General features: G+C 37.1%; 1 protein-coding gene across 2 annotated transcripts in view; it reads left to right on the top strand.

Moving 5' to 3' along the window:
• The window catches only part of NRDC (nardilysin convertase), a 91,765-nt gene that overhangs the window by 64,370 nt on the left and 10,166 nt on the right, over positions 1 to 17,229 (top strand). For both annotated transcript variants that reach the window (XM_060021856.1, XM_060021846.1), the window contains 7 exons: positions 5,846 to 5,950; positions 7,499 to 7,622; positions 8,180 to 8,266; positions 10,033 to 10,152; positions 11,266 to 11,317; positions 13,786 to 13,936; positions 15,852 to 15,979. In XM_060021856.1, the coding sequence (XP_059877839.1) occupies positions 5,846 to 5,950; positions 7,499 to 7,622; positions 8,180 to 8,266; positions 10,033 to 10,152; positions 11,266 to 11,317; positions 13,786 to 13,936; positions 15,852 to 15,979 (767 nt within the window). The remainder of the gene's footprint in view (positions 1 to 5,845; positions 5,951 to 7,498; positions 7,623 to 8,179; positions 8,267 to 10,032; positions 10,153 to 11,265; positions 11,318 to 13,785; positions 13,937 to 15,851; positions 15,980 to 17,229) is intronic.

Raw genomic sequence — 17,229 nt, 5'->3', positions numbered from 1 at the left:
GTAATATTCCATTGTATATATGTACCACAACTTCTTTATCCATTCGTCTGTTGATGGGCATTTAGGTTGCTTCCATGACCTGGCTATTGTAAATAGAGCTGCAATGAACATTGTGGTACATGACTCTTTTTGAATTATGGTTTTCCCTGGGTATATGCCCAGTAGTGGGATTGCTGGGTCATATGGTAATTCTATTTTTAGTTTAGTAGTTCTCCATAGTGGCTGTATCAACTTAAATTCCCACCAACAGAGCAAGAGGGTTCCCTTTTCTCCACACCCTCTCCAGCATTTGTTGTTTGTAGATTTTCTGATGATACCCATTCTAACCGGTGTGAAGTGATACCTCATTGTAGTTGTGATTTGCATTTCTCTAACAGTTAGTGATGTTGAGCAGCTTTTCATGTGCCTCTTGGCCATCTGTATGTCTTCTTTGGAGAAATGTCTATTTAGGTCTTCTGCCCATTTTTGGATTGGGTTGTTTGTCGTTTTTCCCTTGCTGTTTTCAATAATTTTTCTTTGTCTTTAATTTTTGCCAATTTGATTATTATGTCTCTTGGCGCGTTTCTCCTTGGGTTTACCCTGTATGGGACTCTCTGCACTTCCTGGACTTGGGTGGCTATATCCTTTCCCATGTTAGGGAAATTTTCGACTCTAATCTCTTCAAATATTTTCTTGGGTCCTTTCTCTCTCTCTCTTCCTTCTGGGACCCCTATAACGCGCATGTTGTTGCATTTAATGTTGTCCCAGAGGTCTCTTAGGCTGTCTTCATTTCTTTTCATTCTTTTTTCTTTATTCTGTTCTGCAGCAGTGAATTCCACCATTCTGTCTTCCAGGTCACTTATCTGTTCTTCTGCCTCAGTTATTCTGCTATTGATTCCTTCTAGTGTATTTTTCATTTCAGTTATTGTATGGTTCATCTCTGTTTGTTTGTTCTTTAATTCTTCTAGATCTTTGTTAAACATTTCTTGCACATTCTTGATCTTTGCCTCCATTCTTTTTCCGAGGTCCTGGATCATCTTCACTATCATTATTCTGAACTCTCTTTCTGGAAGGTTGCCTATCTCTTTCATTTAGTTGTTTTTCTGGGGTTTCATCTTGTTCCTTCATCTGGTACATAGCCCTCTGCCTTTTCATCTTGTCTGTGTTTCTGTGAATGTGGTTTTTGTTCCACAGGCTGCAGGATTGTAGTTCTTCTTGCTTCTGCTGTCTGCCCTCTGGTGTATTAGGCTATCTAAGAGGCTTGTGGAAGTTTCCTGATGGGAGGGACTGGTGGTGGGTAGAGCTGGCTGTTGCTCTGGTGGGCAGAGCTCAGTAAAATTTTAATCCACTTGTCTGCTGATGGGTCGGCCTGGGTTCCCTCCCTTTTGGTTGTTTGGCCTGAGGTGACCCAACACTGGAGCCTAGCCAGGCTCTTTGGTGGAGCTAATGGCAAACTCTGGGAGGGCTCACACCAAGGAGTACTTCCCAGAACTTCTGCTGCCAGTGTCCTTGTCCTCACGGTGAGGCACAGCCACTCCCCGCCTCTGCAGGAGACCCACCAACAGGGTAGCATGTAGGTCTGGTTCAGTCTCCTGTGGGGTCACTGCTCCTTCCCCTGGGTTCCAATGCACACACTACTTTGTGTGTGCCCTCCAAGAGTAGAGTTTCTGTTTCCCCCAGTCCTGTCAAAGTCTTGCAATCAAATCCTGCTAGGCTTCAAAGTCTGATTCTCTAGGAATTCCTCCTCCCGTTGCCAGACCCCCAGGTTTGGAAGCCTGACGTGGGGCTCAGAACCTTCACTCCAGTGGGTGGACTTCTGTGGTATAAGTGTTCTCCCGTTTGTGAGTCACCCACCCAGCAGTTATGGGATTTGATTTTATTGTGACTGTGCCCCTCCTACCATCTCATTGCGGCTTCTCCTTTGTCTTTGGATGTGGGGTATCTTTTTTGGTGAGTTCCAGTGTCTTCCTGTCGATAGTTGTTCAGCAGTTAGCTGTGATTCTGGTGTTCTTGAAAGAGGGAGGGAGAGCATGTCCTTCTACTCCGCCATCTTCTGAGTGTGCTATTTTGAGATATCTGCAACAGCTATATTGTGATTTCTATTGGTTATAGTCATAGATGCTGATAATACTGCTGTGGTTTGTTGCCTGTATATTTATAAATGAATAAAAATGCTAAGTTAGAGTTTAGTGAAAATAAATATGTAATTTCTTCCCAATCAAACTCATGCTTCCCGCCCTCCCTGAATTTGTCCACTGATATCTTGTGGGAGGTATCTGTAGGCCCTTAATTAAGAGCCCCCAATTTAGCACCAGTTCATAGAGCATCGTGAAATCTGCCTTTTTGGATCATCACCAGGGACAAATATCTACTATAATTTGAGAAGACTTAAGTACATGAGGACAAGGTCACAAAAACTATAAGCTTCCAGTTGCTATTGATTCCTATACAGTCTGCTGTATATGCTTGAAGTCATTTGAAATTGAAATCTTATTCTATGAAAACAGAGAGCTACTGTGTTTTATATTGGCCATTTGAGGGTCCTATAGACACTTCTCTTCTATAAATTGATTGATATGCATAGAACCCCCAAGTCCTGCCATCAACTTTAGCAGTACTGATTTTTTTCAGTGTTCTTATTAACTGTTGTGGCAACATGTGGGCAGAACTGTGGCAGGGAAAGAGTAGGAGTAAGAATTGTGGACTACAGCCATAACTAATACCCTTATTCCTTTTTGGGGGATTGGCTTTTTAGCATTAGCTGAGTTACATTTTTTTTCTGCCCTTCTAGTTTCTTCTTAGCAAGACATTTCAAGATACCTTTTTTATAGCTCGCCATTTTGTAGCTCATTTTTTTTTTTTTTACCTTTAGCACAGTATTCATGAATGCTTGTCTTGATTTTAAAACATGAGCCCAAAACATTTTAGACTAAAACCTAATCAGTAGAAAGAACAAATCAGAAAGGTTCATATCTTTGTTTGAACTGCTAAATTTTAACTCAAGTAGCTCAGCTTATTTCAGCTTTTATATATTTCTGTTTTATTAACAAAGTTGACATATCTCCTCTTCAGATATTTTTCTTGTCTTCATCAGTAAAGGCAAATAGGAATGCTCTTTCAGACTATTCAAGCCAGTCTTTTTTAATTAAAAAAAAATTTTAAAGTAATTTTTATTTCACATGGGAACTTGGACTCAACATACCTTATAAATCAGCTACTTGAACTAGAGGAAAGCTGTTTAAGTGTCTTTCTATACGCAGAGAAACAGGAATAATGTAATAATAATGGAAGGCAGTGAGAGTGGCAGTAAACAAAAAAATTAGAAGATAGATAATAACAAGTGTTGGAGATGTAGAGAAATTGGAACTCTCATACATTGTGGGTGGGAGTGTAAAATGGTACAGCTGCTTTGGAAAACAGTTTGACAGTTCCTTAAAAAGTTAAGCATAGAGATACCATATAAGCCTGCAGTTCCATCTCTAGGTATACACCCAAGAGAATTGAAAACCTATGTCCACACAAATACTTGTACACTGGTGTTCACAGCAGCATTATTCATTATAGCCAAAAAGGGGAAACAATCCAAATGTCCTTCAATGAGTGAATGGTTAAACAAAATGTAGAATTTGCGTACTGTGGAATATTATTCAGCATAAAAAGTAATGAAGTACGGATTCATTCTACAACATGGATGAACCTTGAAAATATGCTAAGTGAAAGAAGCAAGACACAACAGGTCACATATTATATGATTCCATTTATCTGGATATGAAATATCCAGAATAGGTAAATCTATAGAGCCAGAGCACAGATTGATGGTTGTTTTCAGTGGCTGGGAGGTGTGGGTAACAGGGAGCAACTGCTTACTGGGTATGGAAGTTTCCTTTTGGGCTGATGAAAATACTCTGGAACTAGATAGAGGTGATGCTTGTACAACTTTATAAATATACTGAAAACCACTGAGTTATATACTTTATTATACATTTTATTTTATTTTTAATTGTATACTTTAAAAGTGTGGATTTTATGGTATGTGAATTATATCTTAAAAAAAAATTAAAGGATAGCATTTAAGTGTTTTTTTTTTTTTCCTAGTACTTTGTCCATTGCCTTGGCACCAAAGATCTACTTTTAGCCAGGGTCCTGTTTTCTCATAGGAAATATTTTGAATCACTCAATTTTGTAGCAAGCTGAATAGAACAGTTAACTTACAAAAATAAGTGGCTGGTGAAAATAACTGGTTAAAAAATTTAGAACAGAGTAGAGGGAGTCATTTTAAACAATAATAGCACTTGAAAGAGTGGGAGATAAGTGAAATAGGCAAGGAAGATTAAGAGGTACAAACTTCCAGCTGTAAAATAAATGTCATGGGGATGTAATGTATAGCATAGGGAATATAGTTAATAATGCTGTAATAACTTTGTAAGGTGACAGATGGTAAATAGACTTGCTGTGGTGATCATTTTGTAATATATAAAAATATGGAATCACTATGTTGTACACCTAAAACTAATATAATGTTATAAGTCAATTATACTTCAAAAAAAAAGGTACCTTAACCTCCACACACACACACACACACACACACACACACACACACACAACACAAAATAGTAGCACTTTAGTGACTAATAAACTTGATTCAGGAATGTTTCCTGAGGTGGAGCAAAAAAGGTAACAATGAATCTTTCCATGCTTTTTCCATATTCTATCTGAATGTGATAATGTAGTAGGTAGCATATACCTATGATCTCTAATTTGATGTATGCATGTCTCATTTCTCCTCCATGAATGTAGTAACCTTCACTTCTGTTCTGTCTTCTGTTAGATGAGAGAACAGCCCAGATTGTCTAGGGAAGGACTGGGCAGTATGGTATTTTGGGAAAGAGTGTTCACTGCTATGTTAAGAGGCCCAAGCTCTAGTGTCTACTCGCCTATCACTTATTGTGTGATCTGGGGCAAGTCACCTAATCAATCTGAGTACATTTCCTCATTCTAAAATGTAGGAATGGAGCCACTTGGTGTCTAAAGGACCTGTCAGTTTTAAGATTCTGTGCATTTGGGTACTCAGTAAATATCAATACTTGAATTGGTTGCTTTCCTCTGGAAAAGTATTTCCATTTCATAGGTTAGTGAACTTTCTGTCATTATTTCAGTTTTAAATTGAGATAATATACTGATTAATTTAACCACTTATAGCAAGACTTATGTAATGACACATTTTGATTTCTGTTGATATATTGATTTTGATTTATGCTTACAAATAGTTTTTAGGTGATAGTGCTGTAGTGATAAAATGATGAAGACCCTGTCTTTAGGGACTTCATAGTCATGTGGGGCACTTGACATGTAAACAGACCTTTAAAGTTCAGTGTTGTAATTTCTTCGATGAAGACGCTGTGATGTGATTAGAGCCTCGTGTGTTGTAGGGCTCAGTATGGGGGATTGGAGGGGTGTTAGGTTAAGCTACTTTAGTTCTCTGGCTAAATTTTTTGTAGAATTCTGAGCATCAGATTCTTAAGCTGCAGTTACATCTGGTTGTATCTGTTGGAAGCTTTTGGTTTCATTGTTAAAAAAAGAGATAGGGGCTTCCCTGGTGGCGCAGTGGTTGGGAGTCTGCCTGCCAATGCAGGGGACGCGGGGTTCGTGCCCCGGCCGGGAAGATCCCACGTGCCGCGGAGCGGCTGGGCCCGTGAGCCATGGCCGCTGAGCCTGCGCGTCCGGAGCCTGTGCTCCGCAACGGGAGAGGCCCGCGTACCGCAAAAAAAAAAAAAAAAAAAAAAAAGAGATAACTATTAATATTTTGTGGCACATTAAGGATAATAATGGAGAATTTCTGGTGTGAAATAATCTTACCTCTTTACAGACAGATCCAGTTGAGTATGTGGAAAACATGTGTGAAAACATGCAGCTGTACCCACTACAGGACTTTCTCACTGGAGATCAGCTTCTTTTTGAATACAAGCCAGAAGTAAGGAGGTTTCCATTTCTAAAATTTACTTTTAGAGAAAGAGGAGGGTGAGAAAGTACATAGAGGTACTTAAGAACTGTGGGAATGGAGAAAACTTGGTTATGTTTAGTCAAGTTTTTTGTTTGTTTAAACATAAGAAATATCAGTAGTTTTGTGGGTAATTTTTCCTGATTCTTGTATATGACTGTGGTTTAATATGAGGAGAAAACCAAGTCCTCTTCTTAGGTACTATTCCCACTGTTTTTCAAGTGTTGAAACATCTACTAACATAAAGTCATTAAGAATTATGTACTTTAGATGCTAAACATACTTGTTTAGCTTGCCTTTTAATTCTGTTGGACACCCTGGACAATTAAATTTTAATCATTTTGAGAATATGTACAAGAAAAATATGATTCCCTGAATTCAAAATATATGACTTAGGGATAATAAATATTACACATAAATAAATAGTTGGTCAGGTCTTTGCTCCACTAGTCCTGGGAAATAAGTCATTTCGCTCCATATAGGGTAGCAGTTCTCAACCAGGGTGATTTTGCCCCCATGGGATATTTGTCAATGCTTGGGTACATTTCAGTTGTCATAGCTGGAGAGTGCTCTTGGCATCTAGTGGGTAGAAGCCAGAGATGCTGCTAAACATTCTACAATGCAGAAGATGGCACTCCACAACTAAGAATTATCTGGCCCAAAGTGTTAATAGTGCCAAGGTTGACAGACTTTGATATAGGGTATTCTAAAACTACTGATTTTAAAGGGGATGGGGAAAGGTAAAGGAAGAAGCAGTAACCATACATTCTTGTCATTTCTCTAGGATGGTTATGCCCAGGGGTCCAAATATTTTTTTCTGAACCACTATTTGTTGTTTTTTTCTCAAAGAGATGGTGTTGAAGTGCTAGTTAGGGTTTCAAATCTAACCCACAAAAATCTTATGTTTAGTCCTTACCATAGCTGAAGGATTATTGAAGGAGGCCCTACCTTGGGATCATTTTACTGATTCTTGTGTATGAGGTAGTATAATACATAGCAGTTAAGAGCATAGTTTTTGGAATTATGAACAAACTTGGTTAGAACTCCACTTTTGCCACTTCTAGGTGTGTTGTTCTGTGCAGATTATAGAATCTTTAACCTGAACAAATTATTTAAACTTTAACCTCTGAGGCTGAGTGCTTTCTGTAAAATGGGTATACCTTAGGGTTGTTTTTAGGATTAAATAAAATAATGTATGTTAAACACTACCTAGCACATAGTAAAAGCTTAGTAAATGGTAACTCTTTTCACTGCTAGTCCTCTTATTATGTAGGATTTGAGATGAGTGCTGTTTAAGCATTCTGAAGAAACATGTTAGAAACAGCTGATAGACTAATGTAGTTTTGTAAATTAGGGTGTTCATGGACTATAGACAGATAGTTTCATGAGCATCAAGATGCTAGGATCTTGGGGTGCCTAACATAATGTGGCTTTGCCTTTTTAATAGAGATGTATTAGGTTAAAGTTATAATTGTTTTGTATGTGTCTCCCCACTCCCCCTTCACCCCTGCCCCTAATTAGGTCATTGCTGAAGCCCTTAATCAGCTAGTTCCTCAAAAGGCAAATCTTGTTCTACTGTCTGGTGCTAATGAGGGAAAATGTGACCTCAAGGAGAAATGGTTTGGGACTCAGTATAGTATGGAAGGTAAAATATTTTAAAATTGTCCTACATTTAGGTATATGATTCACCTGGGAAGTTTTATTCCTTAATAATTTGTCTGATAGTTCCTGTGGGAAGAACTTATGTATTTTTTTCAGTAGTTTACTTTGAAATGAAAATTATTTATACTGCTTTGCAGAAAATTATTTTCTGCAATGTTTATGTCTGTATTTATTAGCTAGTGAGAAAATCCTATTGTATTGGTAGTTTGGGGGCAGACTTTTGACTGTGTTTTAAAAAGTGCTCCTCAAACTTCAATGTACATATGTATCACCTGGAGGTCTTATTAAAATGCAGATTAGGATTCAGTAGCTCTGGAATAGGGCCTGCAATTCTGCATTTCTAACAAAGTTCCCAGATGATAACAATGCTGCTGAGACTGCACATTGAGTAGCAGGAGTCTAGAAAGCCTGGATATGTCACTCACAGCTTTTCTGAGAAAAGAGAATTGATTTGTGAAGGCCAGTTGTTGACTGGTTTGTTATTAATAGAACTCTGATCATTTGTTCTTTATTGGATCAGTTTGTCTTTCATCTCTACAGATATTGAAAACTCTTGGGCTGAACTGTGGGAGAGTAATTTTGAATTAAATCCAGATCTTCATCTTCCAGCGGAAAACAAGTACATAGGTCAGTAAAATAGCAATCATTGTACATAATCCATCCATGTCTAATAGTAAAACAAATAGCACCTCTGTAGTATGTTATATTTTACAAAGTATCATTTGAATTCATATTTGAGTTTCCCAGTTATCTCTGGGATAAGCATTACAGTTCTTACTTTTCCAAATGAGAAAACTGCTGCTCAAAAAAGCAAAGTGACTTGTCCTGGATCTTCAGTTGGTGAATGCAGGAAACAGGACTTAAACATAATCCTGAGACTTTTTCTTGTCTATGATAGCTGATCCTTTCATGTGAGTCTCTATAGGAATTGCCATTATCTTGTCCAATTGTTCTAGTGTTTTTCAAACTACAGGTTGCAACCCATTAGAGGGTTGTGAAATCAATGTAATGGGTTTTGAGGTCAGTGTAATGAGTTGTGAAAGCACTAAAAAAAATCAGAGTAGAAAATAGCAAAATGTTTCACTGAATAAAGAAAGGGTATTATTTTAAGAACTTTTGTTCTCAGTAGGTATATGTGTGTGTTATCTGTCTGCTAGCTTGCAGTGGAAAACAGTTCTAACTGTGAGAAAGTCACTGGTCTAGGACAAAGGTTACAGTTGTATATAACTAATTTTACTCAGAATACCATTTTTCCCAGCAATTCCATTCCTAGGTATATACCCTAAAGAATTAAAAACAGGTATTCAACCAAATACATGTACATACACTTTCATAGCAGCATTATATACAAAAGCCAAAAGGTAGAACCAGCCAGTGTCCATAATGAATGAATGGATAAACAAATTATGGTATATACATGCAATGGAGTATTATTCTGTCATTAAAAGAAATGAAGTACTGATACATGCTATAACATGGATGAACCTTGAAAACATTATGCTAAGTGAAAGAAGACAGACACAAGGGGTCACATATTGTATGATTCCTGTTACATGAAATATCTAGAACAGGTAAATCCATAGAGACAGAACTCAGACTGATGGTTGCCAGTGGCTGGGGGGAGTGGGTAATGGAGAGTGACTGCTTAATGGGTATAGAGGTTTCCTTTGGGGCTGATGAAAATGTTTTGAAACTAGAAAGAAATGGTAGTTGCACAACATTGTGAGTGTACTAAATTCCCCTGAATTGTTCACTTTAAAATGGTTAATTTTATGTTATATATGAATCTAACCTCAGGAAAAAAAATGCTTTTATACAAAAAGTCTTGCATATTTTAGATAATTCAGTTCTGCATCTTTAACTTTAAGTATCTAAACAACCCTTTTTTTTTAAGTAAATATAGCCAGTACGTTTTTTTTAATTCTTAAGTTAGCTATTTCGCACCTGAGTGTTGATGAAACAATTTATGTTTCATTAACTTAAAGGACAAATTTGACGTTGTTTGAGCAGAACTATTTTGTTAACTTTTAAAAACTCTGTAAGTTTGGTAAAAGACATTCTCATTCAAGAATGCATTCATTCATAAATTGGTTTATACAGCTATTCTGACCAAAGGTCCCTTTCAGTTAAGATTGTCTCTGAGAAAGAGAATGAAGCTGAATATGGAGAGATCAGAATCAACTCTTGGGAAATTACATCTTCAGAGTTCATTTAGTTTAAGGCCAAGAGGACTTTCTTTTTAGTATTGTTCTAATAATTTATTGTATTTCAGCATTTGAATTTGACTTATGTTTGCCACAAAGAAAACTGACTTACACTTCCCAAACCAGGAACAGATTGGTGGCAATCCTGTTGAGATAACTGAATGATTTATTACCTTTCACTTTTGTTAGCCACAGATTTCATGTTGAAGGCTTTTGATTGTCCAGAGACCGAATACCCTGTTAAAATTGTGAATACTCCACAAGGTTGCCTATGGTATAAGAAAGACAACAAATTCAAAATCCCCAAAGGTAAAATATTTCCCTCCTTAATAATAGTGAAATAAGTATAACAAATCTTTTTCCACTTTCTAGCAACCTTTTCCCTCTGTGTCTATCACCTCCCTCTCTTTCCCCTTCCCCTTCTACTTGAAGACCTTTTCTAGGCTTATCTATCAGATCCATACTGTGCTCCTGTGCTATCACAGAAATTCTTATGGACATTATAGATTCCAGGAAGTATATAAGGATTCAAGCCTAAAATGAAATTATTTTTGGATATTTTTCTTTCAGTTATATGAAAGCAGAGCCAGGTGTTTGGCCATCCTAGGGAATAGGTGGTGTTTTTTGAACATTATTGTTAAAAAGAAAGTAAGAGTAGCTGAAAGAAATTATTCTTAGATACAATAGATAGCTGAGTCCAGCATTACAAATGTGAAATATCCTCTATCTGTCTCCCTCTACTATTTTGCTTTTCAGCGTAAAGGAAGCATAGTATATAGTTAAACAGACTCTAAAGCTCTTATCTTCAACACGGTAGCCCAAACTGTGTTGCTTTTTTATTTTCTGTTCTTGTGCATGGCATTGGAATTTACTGAAGCAACTTGGAATCAAAGGCTGAGTGCTCTTGGCTGCCATTTAACCCAAATCCCTAACCTTAACACAACTGGACTAGTTCTGAGGGATTCTTGAGTTCACTGGGAAGGTGTTTACTCAATTTTTCTTGAACAGATTATAAGAGTGTCTAAAAATGTTCGTAACATTTATTCAGCTTCCTTGGAAAGGCGCTGCTATAACTTTCTGTGAGCATTGGGATTTTTCCCTTAATGTTCTTGACATGTATACCTCTGTAAGCATTTTTCCTGACCAAAGCTATTGATAATAAGAGTATTCTTAGGCCTCTCTGCATATCTGTCTATATATCTGGTCTTCCCGTAGATTAAAGTGTACCTTCTGGACACTATTTGGAATGGTAAATAATACTTTCTAAGAACCCTTAAGGATAAAAATGTAATGAGGATTTAAGGATTAGTGGTTTGTTTCAGAATTTTTAAAACAACATAATATTAGGGGAAAATAGCAGATGTATTAAATATTTGAGGCCTCTGGCCTATATTTTCTTATTTAGGGTCTTTTTTCTTTCAGCATATATACGTTTCCATCTGATCTCACCTTTGATACAGAAGTCTGCAGCAAAGTAAGAAATTGTCCTCTTTTCTGGAAAATATTTTTTTTATTATTGGAAGACTATTTTGTTTGTTTATTTCTGAATCATTTTATCATTTTTCTCTGTCAGACTTGAGCTATGCTCCTCATTTATGTGTTTTTATGTGCCCCAAACAAATTATTTGTATCAATACTAATCACTAAGATGGAATTGTGGCTGCTCCATCTCCAGCACCCTTTTGTAAAACATGCTGACAGTTTAGGCTAGTCATAGAATTACTGGATTGAGAAAGTTCCTTAGAGATGAGTTTGGGTCAGCTTCCAGTCTGTAATGAGGACTAATGGATCTGTTGACCTGTATTTAGAGATTATTTATAATCAGATTCCTGTATTTATAATCAGATTCCTGCCAAGGAATCTGATTATACTTTGTTCTTAGCAAATTACTTACATGTTTATGTAGGTTGTGGGAGGTCAGAGAGCCTAAAATGTACCTGAATCGTAGGAGGTGCTCAGGAAACGTTAGTATACTTCTTCCTTTCTTTTGCCACTTAACCTGTAAAATCCAGCCTTAATCTCACAAGCAGCACTAACATTATTAATATTCAGTTTAAAAAATGCATTACCCTCCTCCATTTCCTCAGTTTTTTGATTTTTCAGTCAGAAAACCTAGGCCGCAGGGATAACCAGAGCCTTTGGGCCAGTGCCTTTCATGCATTTTACACTTACCCCATTGTGCAGTATAAATATTGGGTTGGCCAAAAAGTGTCTTCAGTTTTTAAGTAAAAATAAAAGACACAGTTTTCATGTTCACTAAAAACTTAATTATATTCACCATTTTTTTCCCACTACCTTCTGCCATTTTTCAGGCAACTTCATAATTCCATCTTCCCAAAACTTTTTATCTTTTTGAGCAAAGAACTGTTCCAGGTGCCTTTTACAGTCTTCCAGGGAATGGAAATTTTGTCCATTAAGAGAATTTTGGAAAGACCAAAATAAATGGAAATCTGAAGGTGTAATGTCTGGTGAATACGGCAGATGAATCAGAACTTCCCAGCCAAGCTGTAACAGTTTTTGCCTGGTCATCAAAGAAACATGCAGTCTTGTGTTATCCTGATGGAAGATTATGTGTTTTCTGTTGACTATTTCTGGACACTTTTTGTTGAGTGCTGCTTTCGGTTTGTCTAATTGGGAGCAGTACTTGTTGAAATGAATCGTTTGGTTTTCTGGAAGGAGCTCATAATAGAGGACTCCCTTGCAATCCCACCACATACACAACATCACCTTCTTTGGATGAAGACCGGCCTTTGGTGTGGTTGGTGGTGGTTCATTTCACTTGCCCCACGGGCTCTTCTGTTCCACATTATTGTACAGTATCCACTTTTCATCGCCCGTCACAATTTGTTTTAAAAACAGAACATTTGGGCTTCCCTGGTGGCGCAGCGGTTGAGAGTCTGCCTGCCGATGCAGGGGACATGGGTTTGTGTCCCGGTCTGGGAAGATCCCACATGCCACGGAGCGGCTGGGCCCGTGAGCCATGGTCGCTGAGCCTGTGCGTCCGGAGCCTGTGCTCCGCAACAGGAGAGGCCACAACAGTCAGAAGCACGCGTACCGCAAAAAAAAAAAAAAAACAGAACGTTTTGATTATGTTTAAGTAAAGAATCGCATGTGGAAATATGGTCAAGAAGGTTTTTTTCGCTTAACTTATGTGGAAACCAAACATCAAAGTGATTAACCAACCAAGCTGGTGCAAATGATTTTCACTGCCTGATTTGGATATTTTGAGTATGTCGGCTATCTTCTGCATGGTATAACGTTGATGGTTCTCAGTTAATGTCTCGATTTGATCGCTATCAACTTCAACTGGTCTACCTGACCGTGGAGCATCGTCCAGTGAGAAATCTCCAACACAAAACTTTGCAAACCACTTTTGACATGTCCGATCAGTCACAGCACCTTGTCCATACACTATACAAATTTTTTTTTTGAGTTTCACTTGTGTTTTTACCTTTCTTGAAATAATAAAGCATAATATGCCAAAAATGTTTTTTCTTCCATCTTCAATATTAAAATGGCTACACAAAAATTCACCAATTTTTGATGTCTTTTTTTAAATACACGCTGATATAACAGCTGTAACATACAATCTAACAAAATTGTTTCAAATGAAGTTAAAGACAACTAAGTACTACTAGAGCCATCTTAACGGAAAAAACTGAACGAACCTTTCGGCCAATCCAGTATTACATTTTCTCTGTGTGTGCGACATGAAAAAGATAGGGAAGCATTGCTGAAGGTGGGAGTTCTGTAATGCCCCTGTGAAACTGAGTCCTGGGTATGCTGTATTTACCTTTGAACTCAATTAGTATATATGGTTTTACATTCTGGAGTAGTGAATTAACATCTTTATAAAAGTGAAGTTTCTTACTCTAAGTCAAAGCAAATCCATTTGTCTATTTCTTGCCAATTAATGATGCTATTTGCATTTTATACTCTTAGTGTGGTCCTCTTTGATATCTTTGTCAATATCCTTACCCATAACCTTGCGGAACCAGCTTATGAAGCAGATGTGGCACAGCTGGAGTATAAGCTGGTAGCTGGAGAACATGGTTTAATTATTCGAGTGAAAGGATTCAACCACAAACTACCTGTAAGTACAGTGCTCTAATTTCCTCACAGGCAGCTTTAAAATATTATGTTTGTTGTGCCTATAGCACCAAGCATAGAGGCTTGTGCATGAGGTGCGGTACATAGAAAGAAATGTTTATTAATATGAATTATTGTGTTTTTTTGGCTGATGACAGGTATTCTAACTTTGGGCGCACAAGACCAACATATATTAATTAATTAATCACATTAATCAGTGTTGTATGCATTAGTAATGGATACAACACAGCCTGTGCTTCAGGCTTGATTTCACTTCCCTTTGCTGTCAGTTTCTCTGCAGCCAACACTGGTGTTAAGGACTGGTTTGAGCATAATTTCATGCCATACAGCAAGGACAAATTTAAAGCACCTGACACATTGCCTGACATAGAGTAGAACTCAGATGTTTGTGTTGTTTCTTCCTCTTCTTGCACTCTTTTCCATTGTTTCAAGTGTGTGTGTCTTGTTTTCCTTCTAAGTTTCTGACTCTTTAGAAACAGAGTTTATATCTTGTCAGTGATTTATCTTTTGGTAAAGAATATGTTTCAGTGTGACTTTGTCAAAAACTTCATCAGTAAAGGAAGAAATAATATGGGATGCTAGCTAAAGGATTAGATCATCAAGTACCAGGTAAAATAATATAATGTACCCAACAACAAATTTTATATCTTGGTTTCTTGGGTAGAACATATATTAAAGTTTGGGGAACTGCACTCATACAAGAAAAAATCTGGAGGAGAGGACCTGGCAGAAATTAGACCTGTGCTAAGAGGTGATATAGCCTCCATATCTTAGATAGTTCTTTCCTTTATACCCTCATCCCTGTCAGTCTCCCCGGGGAACAAAGATTGGTCTTAGGAGGAGACACCATGGAATATTTTACTAACCTTCAAAAGCCTAAATATAATTTAGCTTAAAATCCAAACATGTTAAAGTTTTGGAATTACCTGGAGAGCTTTTTAAAAATACAAACCATAGAAAACTATTTGAGGTTCTTCATTTTATGAAGCTTACCTAGCCTTAACATTAAAACTTGATATAGACTATAAATATGTATGTAAAACTGGAGATCAGTTTCACCTATGAAATACAGAGTCAAACATTCTAAAAACTTGAAAATTAAATTCAACAATAGAACAAAAAGAATAATTCACCATGACCAAGTGCCAGGAATGCAAAGGTTGGTTGTTCAGTATTAGGAAGTTGATGAACATAAATCATTATAACACAAGTCAGTTGAGGAACACTATGTGAATATAGTGATAAATGCCCAAAAAATCATTTGATAAATTTGAGTGGTCATTCCTAATAAGTAGTAATGGAGGGAAGTTACTTAACCAAAATAAAAACCTTAATTAAAAGACTAACAGCAAATGTTCCACTAACTGATGAAATGCTGAACATTAAAGTTGGGAACAAGCCAAGGATACCCATGATCACATCTATTACTCAACATTATTTTAGAGAAAAGTACAGAACCTATCTAAAGAAAACTAAATCTTTTTGAAGCATATAAAAAAGACTTTAAATAAGGGAGAGACTCGTCATGTTTCTGGATAGAACAGGTTGATATAAAGTCATTATTTCCAAAATTACATTCTCCCAATTAAAATCACATTTAGGGGCAGTGGACATGCTGGATAAAATTATTTTTAAGTTTAGTTGGAAGGAAAAATGTTTTAAAATACCCATAAAAATTATAAAAAATAAAAAGAAAATTCATTGCTCCAAATTTGACAGTTATTGAGAATTTTAGCTCCTAAAGATTCTTTGAGTCATTAGTATTTCTCTTATGTCCTGCGCAATGCCTGTTACCATACTGGGCCCCTGGTAAAAAGCCAGTGGGAAACATTTTCCCCCTAAACATTAGTGGATTGCCATGCTTCTCCACTTAAGGTGCTTCTTTCTTTTCTTCTTAGCTGCTGTTTCAGCTTATTATTGACTACTTAGCGGAGTTCAATTCCACACCAGCTGTCTTTACAATGATAACTGAGCAGTTGAAGAAGACCTACTTTAACATCCTCATCAAGCCTGAGACTCTGGCCAAGTGGGTATACATGGATGGGATCAGCTTATATTTTGAAGGCCTGAAAGTATTTGCCTTCCTGGAAATTAAGTGTGGGGGATGAGGCTGTAGTTTCAGTGCTAATTCAGATGTGATAGAAATGTGCTGTGTTTTAGGAAAACAGCCCACAGAGTTATAGGATTTCTAAACCCAGTGTAAGTAGCTATCTGTCAGTAGGACTGCAAGCAGCCTACTATACTTAATTAGAGGCTAAAGGTAAAAAGGGTGCTTTTTCCAAAGTTTGTAAGTAAATAACAGTTCAAAAAATGCTGACTTTGTTGTGGCTCAAAATTGCTTACTGGTGATTATATGGTGATTTTAGTGTGTTGGATGTTATGTTAAGTAGCTGAGTTAAATTGCCTAACACATCACTTATCTGACAAATGCAACTATCCAAGAATTCATCCAGGGTTCCAGAAGAGAGCAAAAAAACTTGACAGTCTGTGTACTAATGCTTAAACCCTCTGCTAATAGGCAACCCTCCTGGGCTTTTTCATCAGAGCCTGTTCTTTACCTTTGTGTGAATCAGAAAAAAGTACACCCTTGGGGTAACCTCTATCAGCAGGTAGAGCCTTTGTGGAAGGGGAAAAAAGTTCCCTCTGAGCAGATACAGCCCTTTGTGCACAAGGATTGCAAGCCCCTACTTGATCTGCTTGCTGGGCATCTATAAATGGAAAACGAAGAGCACAAATTTATATAGAGGCCCTGCTTTTGACATAGTTATAATGAGCCCATAAATGTCCAAAATTCGAAAGCAGGGGAGGGAGCAGTTAAGAATTAGAGACATGTAATAACTAATAATCTGATCACAAAAAGTTACAAAAGCTCATAACCAAATATAAATTGGAAAGGAGAGTTGTCTGGAACTATTGATATAATGAAAAATAGCCTGTGTATCCCATAACTTCTGAATACTACTTTATTAAAATGTGGTAGAGTAATAATAACACCTGTTTATTGAAGATTTGTTATGTGTTAGACCTAAGAACTTTTTTTTTTATAGACCTAAGAACTTTTAAGTGCACTTATTTATTTAATTCTCACCAAAATTCTGTAATGGTAGCCATTATTATTTCCCTTGTTTTACAAATGAAGAAATCGAGTCACAAATGTTAGGTAACTTGCCATGTTCAAACAGCTTACTGTGTGTGGGAAGGGGTTAGTCTGATTCTGGCCTGGAGCCACTTATGCTGTATTGTCATTGTAGTAATAGATATCCATGATGATCACCT

The sequence above is a fragment of the Delphinus delphis genome, chromosome 1, assembly GCF_949987515.2.
Source record: "Delphinus delphis chromosome 1, mDelDel1.2, whole genome shotgun sequence".
Taxonomy (NCBI): Eukaryota; Metazoa; Chordata; class Mammalia; order Artiodactyla; family Delphinidae; genus Delphinus; species Delphinus delphis.
The sequence above is the reverse complement of the archived record's forward strand: the minus strand, read 5'-3'. Positions and strand labels throughout refer to the sequence as shown.